A 16912-nucleotide genomic window follows, 5' to 3' on the forward strand; every position below is an offset into this window, starting at 1 on the left:
CCAGTAATATAGGCTGGATGTGAGCTCTGTGTGTCTCCCCCAGTAATATAGGCTGGATGTGAGCTCTGTGTGTCTCCAGTAATATAGGCTGGATGTGAGCTCTGTGTGTCTCCCCCAGTAATATAGGCTGGATGTGAGTTCTGTGTGTCTCCCCCAGTAATATAGGCTGGATGTGATCTCTGTGTATCTCTCCCAGTAATATAGGCTGGATGTGAGCTCTGTGTGTCTCTCCCAGTAATATAGGCTGGATGTGAGCTCTGTGTGTCTCTCCCAGTAATATAGGCTGGATGTGAGGTCTGTGTGTATCTCCCAGTAATATAGGCTGGATGTGAGATCTGTGTGTCTCTCCCAGTAATATAGGCTGGATGTGAGGTCTGTGTGTCTCTCCCAGTAATATAGGCTGGATGTGAGCTCTGTGTGTCTCCCCCAGTAATATAGGCTGGATGTGAGGTCTGTGTGTATCTCCCAGTAATATAGGCTGGATGTGAGATCTGTGTGTCTCTCCCAGTAATATAGGCTGGATGTGAGGTCTGTGTGTCTCTCCCAGTAATATAGGCTGGATGTGAGCTCTGTGTGTCTCCCCCAGTAATATAGGCTGGATGTGAGCTCTGTGTGTCTCTCCCAGTAATATAGGCTGGATGTGAGCTCTGTGTATCTCTCCAGTAATATAGGCTGGATGTAAGCTGTGTGTGCCTCCAGTAATATAGGCTAGATGTGAGGTCTGTGTGTCTCCCCCAGTAATATAGGCTGGATGTGAGCTATGTGTGTCTCCCCCAGTAATATAGGCTGGATGTGAGCTCTGTGTGTCTCTCCCAGTAATATAGACTGGATGTGAGTTCTGTGTGTCTCCCCTAGTAATATAGGCTGGATGTGAGCTCTGTGTGTCTCTCCCAGTAATATAGGCTGGATGTGAGCTCTGTGTGTCTCCAGTAATATAGGCTGGATGTGAGCTCTGTGTGTCTCCCCCAGTAATATAGGCTGGATGTGAGTTCTGTGTGTCTCCCCCAGTAATATAGGCTGGATGTGAGCTCTGTGTCTCTCCCAGTAATATAGGCTGGATGTGAGCTCTGTGTGTCTCTCCCAGTAATATAGGCTGGATGTGAGCTCTGTGTGTCTCTCCCAGTAATATAGGCTGGATGTGAGGTCTGTGTGTATCTCCCAGTAATATAGGCTGGATGTGAGATCTGTGTGTCTCTCCCAGTAATATAGGCTGGATGTGAGGTCTGTGTGTCTCTCCCAGTAATATAGGCTGGATGTGAGCTCTGTGTGTATCTCCCAGTAATATAGGCTGGATGTGAGCTCTGTGTGTCTCTCCCAGCAATATAGGCTGGATGTGAGCTCTGTGTGTCTCTCCCAGTAATATAGGCTGGATGTGAGCTCTGTGTGTCTCCCCCAGTAATATAGGCTGGATGTGAGCTCTGTGTGTCTCTCCCAGTAATATAGGCTGGATGTGAGCTCTGTGTGTCTCCCCCAGTAATATAGGCTGGATGTGAGCTCTGTGTGTCTCTCCCAGTAATATAGGCTGGATGTGAGCTCTGTGTGTCTCTCCCAGTAATATAGGCTGGATGTGAGCTCTGTGTGTCTCTCCCAGTAATATAGGCTGGATGTGAGGTCTGTGTGTCTCCCCCAGTAATATAGGCTGGATGTGAGCTCTGTGTGTCTCTCCCAGTAATATAGGCTGGATGTGAGGTCTGTGTGTCTCTCCCAGTAATATAGGCTGGATGTGAGGTCTGTGTGTCTCTCCCAGTAATATAGGCTGGATGTGAGCTCTGTGTGTCTCTCCCAGTAATATAGGCTGGATGTGAGTTCTGTGTGTCTCCCCCAGTAATATAGGCTGGATGTGAGCTCTGTGTGTTTCTCCCAGTAATATAGGCTGGATGTGAGCTCTGTGTGTTTCTCCCAGTAATATAGGCTGGATGTGAGCTCTGTGTGTCTCTCCCAGTAATATAGGCTGGATGTGAGCTCTGTGTGTCTCTCCCAGTAATATAGGCTGGATGTGAGCTCTGTGTGTCTCTCCCAGTAATATAGGCTGGATGTGAGATCTGTGTGTCTCCCCCAGTAATATAGGCTGGATGTGAGCTCTGTGTGTCTCTCCCAGTAATATAGGCTGGATGTGAGCTCTGTGTGTCTCTCCCAGTAATATAGGCTGGATGTGAGTTCTGTGTGTCTCCCCCAGTAATATAGGCTGGATGTGAGCTCTGTGTGTCTCTCCCAGTAATATAGGCTGGATGTGAGCTCTGTGTGTCTCCCCCAGTAATATAGGCTGGATGTGAGCTCTGTGTGTCTCTCCCAGTAATATAGGCTGGATGTGAGCTCTGTGTGTCTCTCCCAGTAATATAGGCTGGATGTGAGCTCTGTGTGTCTCTCCCAGTAATATAGGCTGGATGTGAGGTCTGTGTGTCTCCCCCAGTAATATAGGCTGGATGTGAGCTCTGTGTGTCTCTCCCAGTAATATAGGCTGGATGTGAGGTCTGTGTGTCTCTCCCAGTAATATAGGCTGGATGTGAGGTCTGTGTGTCTCTCCCAGTAATATAGGCTGGATGTGAGCTCTGTGTGTCTCTCCCAGTAATATAGGCTGGATGTGAGTTCTGTGTGTCTCCCCCAGTAATATAGGCTGGATGTGAGCTCTGTGTGTTTCTCCCAGTAATATAGGCTGGATGTGAGCTCTGTGTGTTTCTCCCAGTAATATAGGCTGGATGTGAGGTCTGTGTGTTTCTCCCAGTAATATAGGCTGGATGTGAGCTCTGTTTGTCTCTCTCAGTAATATAGGCTGGATGTGAGCTCTGTGTGTCTCTCCCAGTAATATAGGCTGGATGTGAGCTCTGTGTGTCTCTCCCAGTAATATAGGCTGGATGTGAGCTCTGTGTGTCTCCCCCAGTAATATAGGCTGGATGTGAGCTCTGTGTGTCTCTCCCAGTAATATAGGCTGGATGTGAGCTCTGTGTGTCTCTCCCAGTAATATAGGCTGGATGTGAGCTCTGTGTGTCTCTCCCAGTAATATAGGCTGGATGTGAGCTCTGTGTGTCTCTCCCAGTAATATAGGCTGGATGTGAGGTCTGTGTGTCTCTCCCAGTAATATAGGCTGGATGTGAGTTCTGTGTGTCTCTCCCAGTAATATAGGCTGGATGTGAGTTCTGTGTGTCTCCCCCAGTAATATAGGCTGGATGTGAGGTCTGTGTGTCTCTCCCAGTAATATAGGCTGGATGTGAGCTATGTTTGTGTTTCTCCCAGTAATATAGGCTGGATGTGAGCTCTGTGTGTCTCTCTCAGTAATATAGGCTGGATGTGAGGTCTGTGTGTCTCTCCCAGTAATATAGGCTGGATGTGAGCTCTGTGTGTTTCTCCCAGTAATATAGGCTGGATGTGAGCTCTGTGTGTCTCTCCCAGTAATATAGGCTGCACATCAGCAGAAACTTGTTATCCATTTTATTTTAAAGCCCCTCTATTGTTTAATGATTGATCTGCAAAGACTGCACCGCCATTACCTTTTCCCGAGGGTCCTCAGGGCTCCTTTTCCTTGTTGCTCTCATGTCATCTTATTTCTGTATTATATCCATGAATCTTCCTTATTCCCTCTGTGCTGCAGAGTCTGGACTATGACCGCTGCATCAATGACCCCTACCTGGAAGTGTTGGAATCCATCACGCACAAGGTAAGGCGCCTGTGTGTAATCCGTGCCGTCCATCCAGGGTTGTGAGGATGAGCACAGGTGGAGGAGATCAGTGGCACTTAGGTTAGGTCGTAAGCGTCTGATCACTGGGGTCCGACCAGTCCTGAGAGGGGGGTCTCAGGAATTCTCCATTTTATGGGGGGAGTTGTGCACCCCTGCACGGACACTGCAGAGTACAAGAGTACATTAGTGGTGCACATGTCTGACCGTACCCCATCCAAACTGAGGGCACCAGAGCCCCATTCTCAGGATTAATTGTTTTTGGGAGACGCATGCCTTTTATATTTTTTTAGAATTTTTGCAAGAATTAATTTCATGAGAGGCGAAAATAAACCCTTATGCAGATTGTTACAAGAGATCATCGCACTGGCACATTGCAACACACCCTCAGCTCAATGGGCAGGACACGGTCCGCAGGGGATTTCTACCATTGCATATAATTGGGGCTGATTCTATTCACTAACTGCAAGCAGTGATCTCTAAAGCATTGAGGTTATCCCATGATTCCGCTTTATGTCATCCATTCTTCTTCTGCAGAAGTCCCGGAGGTACGAGGCGCTGCGGTGGATCATGGTGTTTGCCATCGGCGTGTGCACAGGACTGGTAATGACCATTGTTTCTTGCTTTTTAATGGTTTGGGTCTTTACTATTTGCACTGACTTCCCCATGGGTGTGAGCCGAGCCGGCGCTTTCCACCGCACACGCAGAGATAAAGAAAGATGGCAGCAACCGGAACCTCTGCTAAACGGATGAGGAAAGATTTCAGACTCCCATAGACTTCAATAGAGGATGCAGCAAAGCGGAGCTAGAGCGCAGCCAGGGGGACGAGCATCTCCATGGGATACGTGGGTTTGGTGTTGTCCGTCTGACAGTGAGGGGTACAGCCGCTGGTCCATGCTGGTTTTGGTGAGAAGACCTCTTTAATAAGTACACAGTAGACCATTCCCTCTTATTACAGATCCTCTGATCTCTGGGCATCACAGACTTGGCGCTATCTTGGATCTCCTCATACTTAACAGACTGATCTCTCAGCGTCTCCCCCCTCTGACACCACCTCCTCTTCTCGCCCCCTATCTGTCGGGGTCCCCCAAGGCTCAGTTCTTGGACCCCTGCTGTTCTCCATCCACACCTTTGGCCTGGGACAGCTCATAGAGTCCCACGGCTTCCAGTATCATCTCTATGCTGATGACACACAGATCTACCTCTCTGGACCTGACATCACCTCTCTACTAACCAGAATCCCACAATGTCTGTCTATTTCATCCTTCTCTGCGCAATTCCTAAAGCTTAACATGGACAAAACAGAGTGCATTGTCTTTCCTCCTCTTCACTCCACCCCTCCAACAAGCCTTTCCATCATAGTTGATGGCTGCTCACTCTCCCCAGCCCCGCATGCTCGCTGCCTCAGGGTAACCCTCAACTCTGCTCTCTCCTTCAAGCCACACATCCAAGCCCTCTTCACCTCATGCAGACTACAACTCAAAAAATATCTCCCGGATCAGTGCCTTCCTTAACCAAGAATCTGCAAAAACACTAGTACATGCCCTCATCATCTCCCGCCTCGACTACTGCAACCTCCTGCTCTCTGGCCTCCTCCATTCTCGGGGACTTCTCCCATGCCTCCTCCATTCTCGGGGACTTGTCCCGTGCCTCCTCCATTCTCGGGGACTTCTCCCGTGCCTCCTCCATACTCGGGGGCTTCTCCCGTGCCTCCTCCATACTCGGGGGCTTCTCCCGTGCCTCCTCCATACTCGGGGGCTTCTCCCGTGCCTCCTCCATACTCGGGGACTTCTCCCGTGCCTCCTCCATACTCGGGGGCTTCTCCCGTGCCTCCTCCATACTCGGGGGCTTCTCCCGTGCCTCCTCCATACTCGGGGGCTTCTCCCGTGCCTCCTCCATACTCGGGGGCTTCTCCCGTGCTTCCTCCATACTCGGGGGCTTCTCCCGTGCCTCCTCCATACTCGGGGGCTTCTCCCGTGCCTCCTCCATACTCGGGGGCTTCTCCCGTGCCTCCTCCATACTCGGGGGCTTCTCCCGTGCCTCCTCCATACTCGGGGGCTTCTCCCGTGCCTCCTCCATACTCGGGGGCTTCTCCCGTGCCTCCTGCATACTCGGGGACTTCTCCCGTGCCTCCTGCATACTCGGGGACTTCTCCCGTGCCTCCTCCATACTCGGGGACTTCTCCCGTGCCTCCTCCATACTCGGGGACTTCTCCCGTGCCTCCTCCATACTCGGGGACTTCTCCCGTGCCTCCTCCATACTCGGGGACTTCTCCCGTGCCTCCTCCATACTCGGGGACTTCTCCCGTGCCTCCTCCATACTCGGGGACTTCTCCCGTGCCTCCTCCATACTCGGGGACTTCTCCCGTGCCTCCTCCACACTCGGGGACTCTCTACAACAGATCAGACTCTCGACTACTGTGGAAAGCTTCAGAAGAAACCTAAAGACCCTCCTCTTCCTCCAAGCCTACAACAAGCCTCAGTCCACTACACCACTGTGCAATCAGCTGTGCCCTCCCCTACTATATCCTCTCCCACCCCCCTCCCCCCACTACACCACTGCATGACCAGCTCTGTTCTCACCTACTATATCCTCTCCCCTTCCCTGTAGACTGTGAGCCCTCGCAGGCAGGGTCCTCTCTCCTCCTGTAGACTGTGAGCCCTCGCAGGCAGGGTCCTCTCTCCTCCTGTAGACTGTGAGCCCTCGCAGGCAGGGTCCTCTCTCCTCCTGTAGACTGTGAGCCCTCGCGGGCAGGGTCGTCTCTCCTCCTGTAGACTGTGAGCCCTCGCGGGCAGGGTCTTCTCTCCTCCTGTAGACTGTGAGCCATCGCGGGCAGGGTCTTCTCTCCTCCTGTAGACTGTGAGCCCTCGCGGGCAGGGTCCTCTTTCCTTCTGTAGCATGTGAGTCCTCGCGGGCAGGGTCCTCTCTCCTCCTGTAGAATGTGAGTCCTCGCAGGCAGGGTCCTCTCTCCTCCTGTAGACTGTGAGCCCTCGCGGGCAGGATCGTCTCTCCTCCTGTAGACTGTAAGCCTTCGCGGGCAGGGTCCTCTCTCCTCCTGTAGACTGTGAGCCCTCGCGGGCAGGGTCCTCTCTCCTGTAGACTGTGAGCCCTCGCGGGCAGGGTCCTCTCTCCTCCTGTAGAATGTGAGTCCTCGCGGGCAGGGTCCTCCCTCCTCCTGTAGACTGTGAGCCCTCGCGGGCAGGGTCTTCTCTCCTCCTGTAGACTGTGAGCCCTCGCGGGCAGGGTCCTCCTCCTCCTGTAGAATGTGAGCCCTCGCGGGCAGGTTCCTCTCTCCTCCTGTAGACTGTGAACGTGACGCCCTGGGCAAGCCAGGGGGTCACAGGTCACAACACAACATGCACCCCACATTCCCTGCAGGTACACCGAAGTCAAAACAAAAATCCTTGTTGCCTTCCTCCAGGGGCTGGTGTCCACACCAGGGGGTGGGCCAGGCGGTTGGCTCCGCCCACCGAGGAGTTCACAGCCCTGGAGGCGGGAAAACCAGGCAGTCCAGCTAGGGCAGTGAAAGTGAAAGGAAGTTAGAGTGAAGCTGGTGAAGTGGTAGAGGAGCAAGTGACAGAGTGGAAGTAGAAAGTGAAGAAAGTGACAGCAAGAAGCCTGAAGTTGGTCCAGGTGTGTGCCCCGGACTGAGACAGCAAGGTTGGCAGACGGCGGTGACCGTCTGCAGGAGAGGCTGCTCGGAGGTTGCCGAAAGGACCGTGGACGGGTGGTGACCCGGCGGTACCGGAGCGGTATACAAAGAACAGTCAGCACCAGGGCAGGGGCCTTTCGGATCCCGGCAAGGCTAGGAGTCGCCATAATTTGCCAAATCCATCAGTGAAGGGGACGACTGTCTCCCAACAACCAAGTCCCGTTTGAAGGCAACAGTCCGACCGTTAAGGGGAGACACCGCCACCGCCAAGGCACCAGTTTCCCAGGGCCAGCGCCTGCGGGCAAGAGTGGGGCTCCTCCGGCCCATATCCAGGTCGGGGAGCGGGTTACCGGTGGGAATCCATCGCTACCAACAGACTACACATAGGTGCAGGGAAGAGACCGTCACCGTCAACTGCAGGGAACATCAGCACCGTAACCGTCCGAGGGACCCGTCCAACCAGCCGTTTGTTTACCGAGAACTGTGTCGTGTTTACTGGCTGAGTGAGTACCTCCGTGCCGTGCGGCACAGCGCTGCCCCTGCACCTCCACAGGCCCCATAACCCGCCTGTCCACCATCCCAACCCCATCACTGGGCCCCGGGACCACCAATCCCCTACCCACGGAGGGGCAATTCAACAACTGGCTGCTCCATACCACCACTCCCGGGATCCCCAGCCAGAGCAGCGGTGGTGTCCACACAATCGCCACAACCGTGGGTGGCGTCACGGACAATAAACAATCCCCACAACCAAACCCCTTTCACTCACGGGCGAGGAGCGCCGCTAGAGTCCCCGGGATCCGGCCCATCGCTCGAGCCACCGAGCAGCAGCAGGCCGCAGCCGCAGCGGCAGCCGGACCCGAGCAGTGGGAGAGCGCGGCGTCCCCTCCTCCGCCCGCGACATGAGCCCTCGCGGGCAGGGTCCTCTCTTCTCCTGTAGACTGTGAGCCCTCGTGTGCAGGGTCCTCTCTCCTCCTGTAGACTGTGAGCCCTCGCGGGCAGGGTCCTCTCGCCTCCTGTAGACTGTGAGCCCTCGCGGGCAGGGTCCTCTCGCCTCCTGTAGACTGTGAGCCCTCGCGGGCAGGGTCCTCTCGCCTCCTGTAGACTGTGAGCCCTTGTGGGCAGGGTCCTCTCTCCTCCTGTAGACTGTGAGCCCTCGCGGGCAGGGACCTCTCTCCTCCTGTAGACTGAGCCCTCGCGGGCAGGGTCCTCTCGCCTCCTGTAGACTGTGAGCCCTCGCGGGCAGGGTCCTCTCTCCTCCTGTACACTGTGTATACCCTTTTCACTTGTACAACGCCATGGCATAGATGGCGCTATAATAATATTGTCCGGGTTTGTTGTGTTTGCCTTCGTGACGTCTTTCTCTTCCGCAGGTTGGGCTGTTCGTGGATTACTTTGTTCGCCTCTTTTCTCGGTTTAAGTTCAGAGTGGTACAAGGCTGTATCCTTCCCCGGGGTGCAGGGTTGGCGCTGTATTGGGCACCGTTATGTGTGTACCCCCTGTGGTGTTCAGGGGTCAGTGTCATCCCGTGCAGCCATTCATGGCGCTTCTTAGAAGCTTCCTTGACCTGATGCCAGCTGTGGAGGAGTGCACGGACCGGGGATGTCTCGCCCTCTCGCTGCTGGAGCTTCTTGGATTTAACTTGACTTTTGCCTTCATTGCGACGTTATTCGTCCTCATCCAGGTAATTTCTCATAAGCCGTGAAGTATCGGGGCACGGAGGGGCGCAGGCTCCTAACCAAGTCATTATATTTTGCAGCCCGTGGCCGCCGGGTCTGGAATTCCTGAGATCAAATGTTACCTGAACGGGGTGAAGGTCCCAGGAGTCGTCCGGCTCAAGACACTCGTCTGCAAAGCTCTGGGGGTCCTGTTCAGTGTCTCCGGAGGTGAGGATAGCACAGGGCACAAATTCTGATACTCAGTGCCAGTCGTCTGTATCAAAAGCCGGGTACATATCGGGGTCAGATTTACCAAACCATTAAGCCAGAATATTACTTCGTTCCTCATTGAATGTGTATTGTCCAGCATCTTCTCTATTATTCCTCTATCCTTCAGATGGGTCATCAGGTTAAGATCAGAGGAATCTCATACCCAGTGATCCCTCCTCCCGGTCCTGCAGCTCCAGCATCGTTCACTTCAATAGGAGTTGAGCTGCAGTACCTGAGACTGGCCACTATGCAGTGTGCGGAGCTGTGTAGTCCTGGGTATGTGCACTGTGTAATGCTGGTGCTGCAGTACCTGAGACTGGCCACTATGCAGTGTGCGGAGCTGTGGAGTCCTGGGTATGTGCACTGTGTAATGCTAGTGCTGCAGTACCTGAGACTGGCCACTATGCAGTGTGCGGAGCTGTGGAGTCCTGGGTATGTGCATTGTGTAATGCTGGTGCTGCAGTACCCGAGACTGGCCACTATGCAGAGTGCGGAGCTGTGGAGTCCTGGGTATGTGCGCTGTGTAATGCTGTGCTGCAGTACCTGAGACTGGCCACTATGCAGTGTGCGGAGCTGTGGAGTCCTGGGTATGTGCGCTGTGTAATGCTGTGCTGCAGTACCTGAGACTGGCCACTATGCAGTGTGCGGAGCTGTGGAGTCCTGGGTATGTGCACTGTGTAATGCTGGTGCTGCAGTACCTGAGACTGGCCACTATGCAGTGTGTGGAGCTGTGGAGTCCTGGGTATGTGCACTGTGTAATGCTGGTGCTGCAGTACCTGAGACTGGCCACTATGCAGTGTGCGGAGCTGTGGAGTCCTGGGTATGTGCACTGTGTAATGCTGGTGCTGCAGTACCTGAGACTGGCCACTATGCAGTGTGCGGAGCTGTGGAGTCCTGGGTATGTGCACTGTGTAATGCTGGTGCTGCAGTACCTGAGACTGGCCACTATGCAGTGTGCGGAGCTGTGGAGTCCTGGGTATGTGCACTGTGTAATGCTGGTGCTGCAGTACCTGAGACTGGCCACTATGCAGTGTGCGGAGCTGTGGAGTCCTGGGTATGTGCATTGTGTAATGCTGGTGCTGCAGTACCTGAGACTGGCCACTATGCAGAGTGCGGAGCTGTGGAGTCCTGGGTATGTGCACTGTGTAATGCTGGTGCTGCAGTACCTGAGACTGGCCACTATGCAGTGTGCGGAGCTGTGGAGTCCTGGGTATGTGCACTGTGTAATGCTGGTGCTGCAGTACCTGAGACTGGCCACTATGCAGTGTGCGGAGCTGTGGAGTCCTGGGTATGTGCGTTGTGTAATGCTGGTGCTGCAGTACCTGAGACTGGCCACTATGCAGTGTGCGGAGCTGTGGAGTCCTGGGTATGTGCATTGTGTAATGCTGGTGCTGCAGTACCCGAGACTGGCCACTATGCAGTGTGTGGAGCTGTGGAGTCCTGGGTATGTGCGCTGTGTAATGCTGGTGCTGCAGTACCTGAGACTGGCCACTATGCAGTGTGCGGAGCTGTGGAGTCCTGGGTATGTGCACTGTGTAATGCTGGTGCTGCAGTACCTGAGACTGGCCACTATGCAGTGTGCGGAGCTGTGGAGTCCTGGGTATGTGCATTGTGTAATGCTGGTGCTGCAGTACCCGAGACTGGCCACTATGCAGTGTGCGGAGCTGTGGAGTCCTGGGTATGTGCACTGTGTAATGCTGGTGCTGCAGTACCTGAGACTGGCCACTATGCAGTGTGCGGAGCTGTGGAGTCCTGGGTATGTGCACTGTGTAATGCTGGTGCTGCAGTACCTGAGACTGGCCACTATGCAGTGTGCGGAGCTGTGGAGTCCTGGGTATGTGCACTGTGTAATGCTGGTGCTGCAGTACCTGAGACTGGCCACTATGCAGTGTGCGGAGCTGTGGAGTCCTGGGTATGTGCACTGTGTAATGCTGGTGCTGCAGTACCTGAGACTGGCCACTATGCAGTGTGCGGAGCTGTGGAGTCCTGGGTATGTGCACTGTGTAATGCTGGTGCTGCAGTACCTGAGACTGGCCACTATGCAGTGTGCGGAGCTGTGGAGTCCTGGGTATGTGCACTGTGTAATGCTGGTGCTGCAGTACCTGAGACTGGCCACTATGCAGTGTGCGGAGCTGTGGAGTCCTGGGTATGTGCATTGTGTAATGCTGGTGCTGCAGTACCTGAGACTGGACACTATGCAGAGTGCGGAGCTGTGGAGTCCTGGGTATGTGCGCTGTGTAATGCTGGTGCTGCAGTACCTGAGACTGGCCACTATGCAGAGTGCGGAGCTGTGGAGTCCTGGGTATGTGCGCTGTGTAATGCTGGTGCTGCAGTACCTGAGACTGGCCACTATCCAGAGTGCGGAGCTGTGGAGTCCTGGGTATGTGCACTGTGTAATGCTGGTGCTGCAGTACCTGAGACTGTCCACTATGCAGAGTGCGGAGCTGTGGAGTCCTGGGTATGTGCACTGTGTAATGCTGGTGCTGCAGTACCTGAGACTGGCCACTATGCAGTGTGCGGAGCTGTGGAGTCCTGGGTATGTGCATTGTGTAATGCTGGTGCTGCAGTACCTGAGACTGGCCACTATGCAGTGTGCGGAGCTGTGGAGTCCTGGGTATGTGTGCTGTGTAATGCTGGTGCTGCAGTACCTGAGACTGGCCACTATGCAGAGTGCGGAGCTGTGGAGTCCTGAGTATGTGCATTGTGTAATGCTGGTGCTGCAGTACCTGAGACTGGCCACTATGCAGTGTGTGGAGCTGTGGAGTCCTGGGTATGTGCACTGTGTAATGCTAGTGCTGCGGTACCTGAGACTGGCCACTATGCAGTGTGCGGAGCTGTGGAGTCCTGGGTATGTGCACTGTGTAATGCTGGTGCTGCAGTACCTGAGACTGGCCACTATGCAGAGTGCGGAGCTGTGGAGTCCTGGGTATGTGCACTGTGTAATGCTGGTGCTGCAGTACCTGAGACTGGCCACTATGCAGAGTGCGGAGCTGTGGAGTCCTGGGTATGTGCACTGTGTAATGCTGGTGCTGCAGTACCTGAGACTGTCCACTATGCAGTGTGCGGAGCTGTGGAGTCCTGGGTATGTGCACTGTGTAATGCTGGTGCTGCAGTACCTGAGACTGGCCACTATGCAGTGTGCGGAGCTGTGGAGTCCTGGGTATGTGCATTGTGTAATGCTGGTGCTGCAGTACCCGAGACTGGCCACTATGCAGTGTGCGGAGCTGTGGAGTCCTGGGTATGTGCGCTGTGTAATGCTGTGCTGCAGTACCTGAGACTGGCCACTATGCAGTGTGCGGAGCTGTGGAGTCCTGGGTATGTGCACTGTGTAATGCTGGTGCTGCAGTACCTGAGACTGGCCACTATGCAGAGTGCGGAGCTGTGGAGTCCTGGGTATGTGCATTGTGTAATGCTGGTGCTGCAGTACCTGAGACTGGCCACTATGCAGTGTGCGGAGCTCTGGAGTCCTGGGTATGTGCATTGTGTAATGCTGGTGCTGCAGTACCTGAGACTGGCCACTATGCAGTGTGCGGAGCTGTGGAGTCCTGGGTATGTGCACTGTGTAATGCTGGTGCTGCAGTACCTGAGACTGGCCACTATGCAGTGTGCGGAGCTGTGGAGTCCTGGGTATGTGCACTGTGTAATGCTGGTGCTGCAGTACCTGAGACTGGCCACTATGCAGTGTGCGGAGCTGTGGAGTCCTGGGTATGTGCACTGTGTAATGCTGGTGCTGCAGTACCTGAGACTGGCCACTATGCAGAGTGCGGAGCTGTGGAGTCCTGGGTATGTGCACTGTGTAATGCTGGTGCTGCAGTACCTGAGACTGGCCACTATGCAGAGTGCGGAGCTGTGGAGTCCTGGGTATGTGCACTGTGTAATGCTGGTGCTGCAGTACCTGAGACTGGCCACTATGCAGAGTGCGGAGCTGTGGAGTCCTGGGTATGTGCGCTGTGTAATGCTGATGCTGCAGTACCTGATACTGGCCACTATGCAGTGTGTGGAGCTGTGGAGTCCTGGGTATGTGCATTGTGTAATGCTGGTGCTGCAGTACCTGAGACTGGCCACTATGCAGTGTGCGGAGCTGTGGAGTCCTGGGTATGTGCACTGTGTAATGCTGGTGCTGCAGTACCTGAGACTGGCCACTATGCAGTGTGCGGAGCTGTGGAGTCCTGGGTATGTGCATTGTGTAATGCTGGTGCTGCAGTACCTGAGACTGGCCACTATGCAGTGTGCGGAGCTGTGGAGTCCTGGGTATGTGCATTGTGTAATGCTGGTGCTGCAGTACCTGAGACTGGACACTATGCAGAGTGCGGAGCTGTGGAGTCCTGGGTATGTGCGCTGTGTAATGCTGGTGCTGCAGTACCTGAGACTGGCCACTATGCAGAGTGCGGAGCTGTGGAGTCCTGGGTATGTGCGCTGTGTAATGCTGGTGCTGCAGTACCTGAGACTGGACACTATGCAGAGTGCGGAGCTGTGGAGTCCTGGGTATGTGCACTGTGTAATGCTGGTGCTGCAGTACCTGAGACTGGCCACTATGCAGTGTGCGGAGCTGTGGAGTCCTGGGTATGTGCATTGTGTAATGCTGGTGCTGCAGTACCTGAGACTGGCCACTATGCAGAGTGCGGAGCTGTGGAGTCCTGAGTATGTGCATTGTGTAATGCTGGTGCTGCAGTACCTGAGACTGGCCACTATGCAGTGTGTGGAGCTGTGGAGTCCTGGGTATGTGCACTGTGTAATGCTAGTGCTGCGGTACCTGAGACTGGCCACTATGCAGAGTGCGGAGCTGTGGAGTCCTGGGTATGTGCACTGTGTAATGCTGGTGCTGCAGTACCTGAGACTGGCCACTATGCAGTGTGCGGAGCTGTGGAGTCCTGGGTATGTGCACTGTGTAATGCTGGTGCTGCAGTACCTGAGACTGGCCACTATGCAGTGTGCGGAGCTGTGGAGTCCTGGGTATGTGCACTGTGTAATGCTGGTGCTGCAGTACCTGAGACTGGCCACTATGCAGAGTGCGGAGCTGTGGAGTCCTGGGTATGTGCACTGTGTAATGCTGGTGCTGCAGTACCTGAGACTGGCCACTATGCAGAGTGCGGAGCTGTGGAGTCCTGGGTATGTGCACTGTGTAATGCTGGTGCTGCAGTACCTGAGACTGTCCACTATGCAGTGTGCGGAGCTGTGGAGTCCTGGGTATGTGCACTGTGTAATGCTGGTGCTGCAGTACCTGAGACTGGCCACTATGCAGTGTGCGGAGCTGTGGAGTCCTGGGTATGTGCACTGTGTAATGCTAGTGCTGCAGTACCTGAGACTGGCCACTATGCAGTGTGCGGAGCTGTGGAGTCCTGGGTATGTGCACTGTGTAATGCTGGTGCTGCAGTACCTGAGACTGGCCACTATGCAGTGTGCGGAGCTGTGGAGTCCTGGGTATGTGCATTGTGTAATGCTGGTGCTGCAGTACCTGAGACTGGCCACTATGCAGTGTGCGGAGCTGTGGAGTCCTGGGTATGTGCACTGTGTAATGCTAGTGCTGCAGTACCTGAGACTGGCCACTATGCAGTGTGCGGAGCTGTGGAGTCCTGGGTATGTGCATTGTGTAATGCTGGTGCTGCAGTACCCGAGACTGGCCACTATGCAGTGTGCGGAGCTGTGGAGTCCTGGGTATGTGCACTGTGTAATGCTGGTGCTGCAGTACCTGAGACTGGCCACTATGCAGTGTGCGGAGCTGTGGAGTCCTGGGTATGTGCACTGTGTAATGCTGGTGCTGCAGTACCTGAGACTGGACACTATGCAGAGTGCGGAGCTGTGGAGTCCTGGGTATGTGCACTGTGTAATGCTGGTGCTGCAGTACCTGAGACTGGCCACTATGCAGAGTGCGGAGCTGTGGAGTCCTGGGTATGTGCACTGTGTAATGCTGGTGCTGCAGTACCTGAGACTGGCCACTATGCAGTGTGCGGAGCTGTGGAGTCCTGGGTATGTGCACTGTGTAATGCTGGTGCTGCAGTACCTGAGACTGGCCACTATGCAGTGTGCGGAGCTGTGGAGTCCTGGGTATGTGCACTGTGTAATGCTGGTGCTGCAGTACCTGAGACTGGACACTATGCAGAGTGCGGAGCTGTGGAGTCCTGGGTATGTGCACTGTGTAATGCTGGTGCTGCAGTACCTGAGACTGGCCACTATGCAGAGTGCGGAGCTGTGGAGTCCTGGGTATGTGCACTGTGTAATGCTGGTGCTGCAGTACCTGAGACTGGCCACTATGCAGTGTGCGGAGCTGTGGAGTCCTGGGTATGTGCACTGTGTAATGCTGGTGCTGCAGTACCTGAGACTGGCCACTATGCAGTGTGCGGAGCTGTGGAGTCCTGGGTATGTGCACTGTGTAATGCTGATGCTGCAGTACCTGAGACTGGCCACTATGCAGTGTGCGGAGCTGTGGAGTCCTGGGTATGTGCGCTGTGTAATGCTGGTGCTGCAGTACCTGAGACTGGCCACTATCCAGAGTGCGGAGCTGTGGAGTCCTGGGTATGTGCGCTGTGTAATGCTGGTGCTGCAGTACCTGAGACTGTCCACTATGCAGAGTGCGGAGCTGTGGAGTCCTGGGTATGTGCGCTGTGTAATGCTGGTGCTGCAGTACCTGAGACTGGCCACTATGCAGTGTGCGGAGCTGTGGAGTCCTGGGTATGTGCGCTGTGTAATGCTGATGCTGCAGTACCTGATACTGGCCACTATGCAGTGTGTGGAGCTGTGGAGTCCTGGGTATGTGCACTGTGTAATGCTGATGCTGCAGTACCTGATACTGGCCACTATGCAGTGTGCGGAGCTGTGGAGTCCTGGGTATGTGCGCTGTGTAATGCTGATGCTGCAGTACCTGAGACTGGCCACTATGCAGTGTGTGGAGCTGTGGAGTCCTGGGTATGTGCACTGTGTAATGCTGGTGCTGCAGTACCTGAGACTGGCCACTATGCAGTGTGCGGAGCTGTGGAGTCCTGGGTATGTGCACTGTGTAATGCTGATGCTGCAGTACCTGAGACTGGCCACTATGCAGTGTGCGGAGCTGTGGAGTCCTGGGTATGTGCACTATGTAATGCTGGTGCTGCAGTACCTGAGACTGGCCACTATGCAGAGTGCGGAGCTGTGGAGTCCTGGGTATGTGCACTGTGTAATGCTGATGCTGCAGTACCTGAGACTGGCCACTATGCAGTGTGCGGAGCTGTGGAGTCCTGGGTATGTGCACTGTGTAATGCTGGTGCTGCAGTACCTGAGACTGGCCACTATGCAGTGTGTGGAGCTGTGGAGTCCTGGGTATGTGCATTGTGTAATGCTGGTGCTGCAGTACCTGAGACTGTCCACTATGCAGAGTGCGGAGCTGTGGAGTCCTGGGTATGTGCACTGTGTAATGCTGTGCTGCAGTACCTGAGACTGGCCACTATGCAGTGTGCGGAGCTGTGGAGTCCTGGGTATGTGCACTGTGCAATGCTGATGCTGCAGTACCTGATACTGGCCACTATGCAGTGTGCGGAGCTGTGGAGTCCTGGGTATGTGCACTGTGTAATGCTGGTGCTGCAGTACCTGAGACTGGCCACTATGCAGTGTGCGGAGCTGTGGAGTCCTGGGTATGTGCACTGTGTAATGCTGATGCTGCAGTACCTGAGACTGGCCACTATGCAGTGT

The 16912-nt window shown here is 54.7% G+C and overlaps 1 protein-coding gene across 1 annotated transcript in view; it reads left to right on the top strand.

The window, feature by feature from the left end:
- The window catches only part of CLCN6 (chloride voltage-gated channel 6), a 43388-nt gene that overhangs the window by 7221 nt on the left and 19255 nt on the right, over window positions 1-16912 (top strand). Inside the window, exons 3-7 of the mRNA XM_075328566.1 lie at window positions 3587-3652; window positions 4208-4273; window positions 8696-8762; window positions 8900-9006; window positions 9082-9208. Coding sequence (XP_075184681.1) covers window positions 3587-3652; window positions 4208-4273; window positions 8696-8762; window positions 8900-9006; window positions 9082-9208 — 433 coding nt within the window. The remainder of the gene's footprint in view (window positions 1-3586; window positions 3653-4207; window positions 4274-8695; window positions 8763-8899; window positions 9007-9081; window positions 9209-16912) is intronic.

This window comes from Anomaloglossus baeobatrachus, chromosome 11, assembly GCF_048569485.1.
Source record: "Anomaloglossus baeobatrachus isolate aAnoBae1 chromosome 11, aAnoBae1.hap1, whole genome shotgun sequence".
Lineage (NCBI taxonomy): Eukaryota > Metazoa > Chordata > Amphibia > Anura > Aromobatidae > Anomaloglossus > Anomaloglossus baeobatrachus.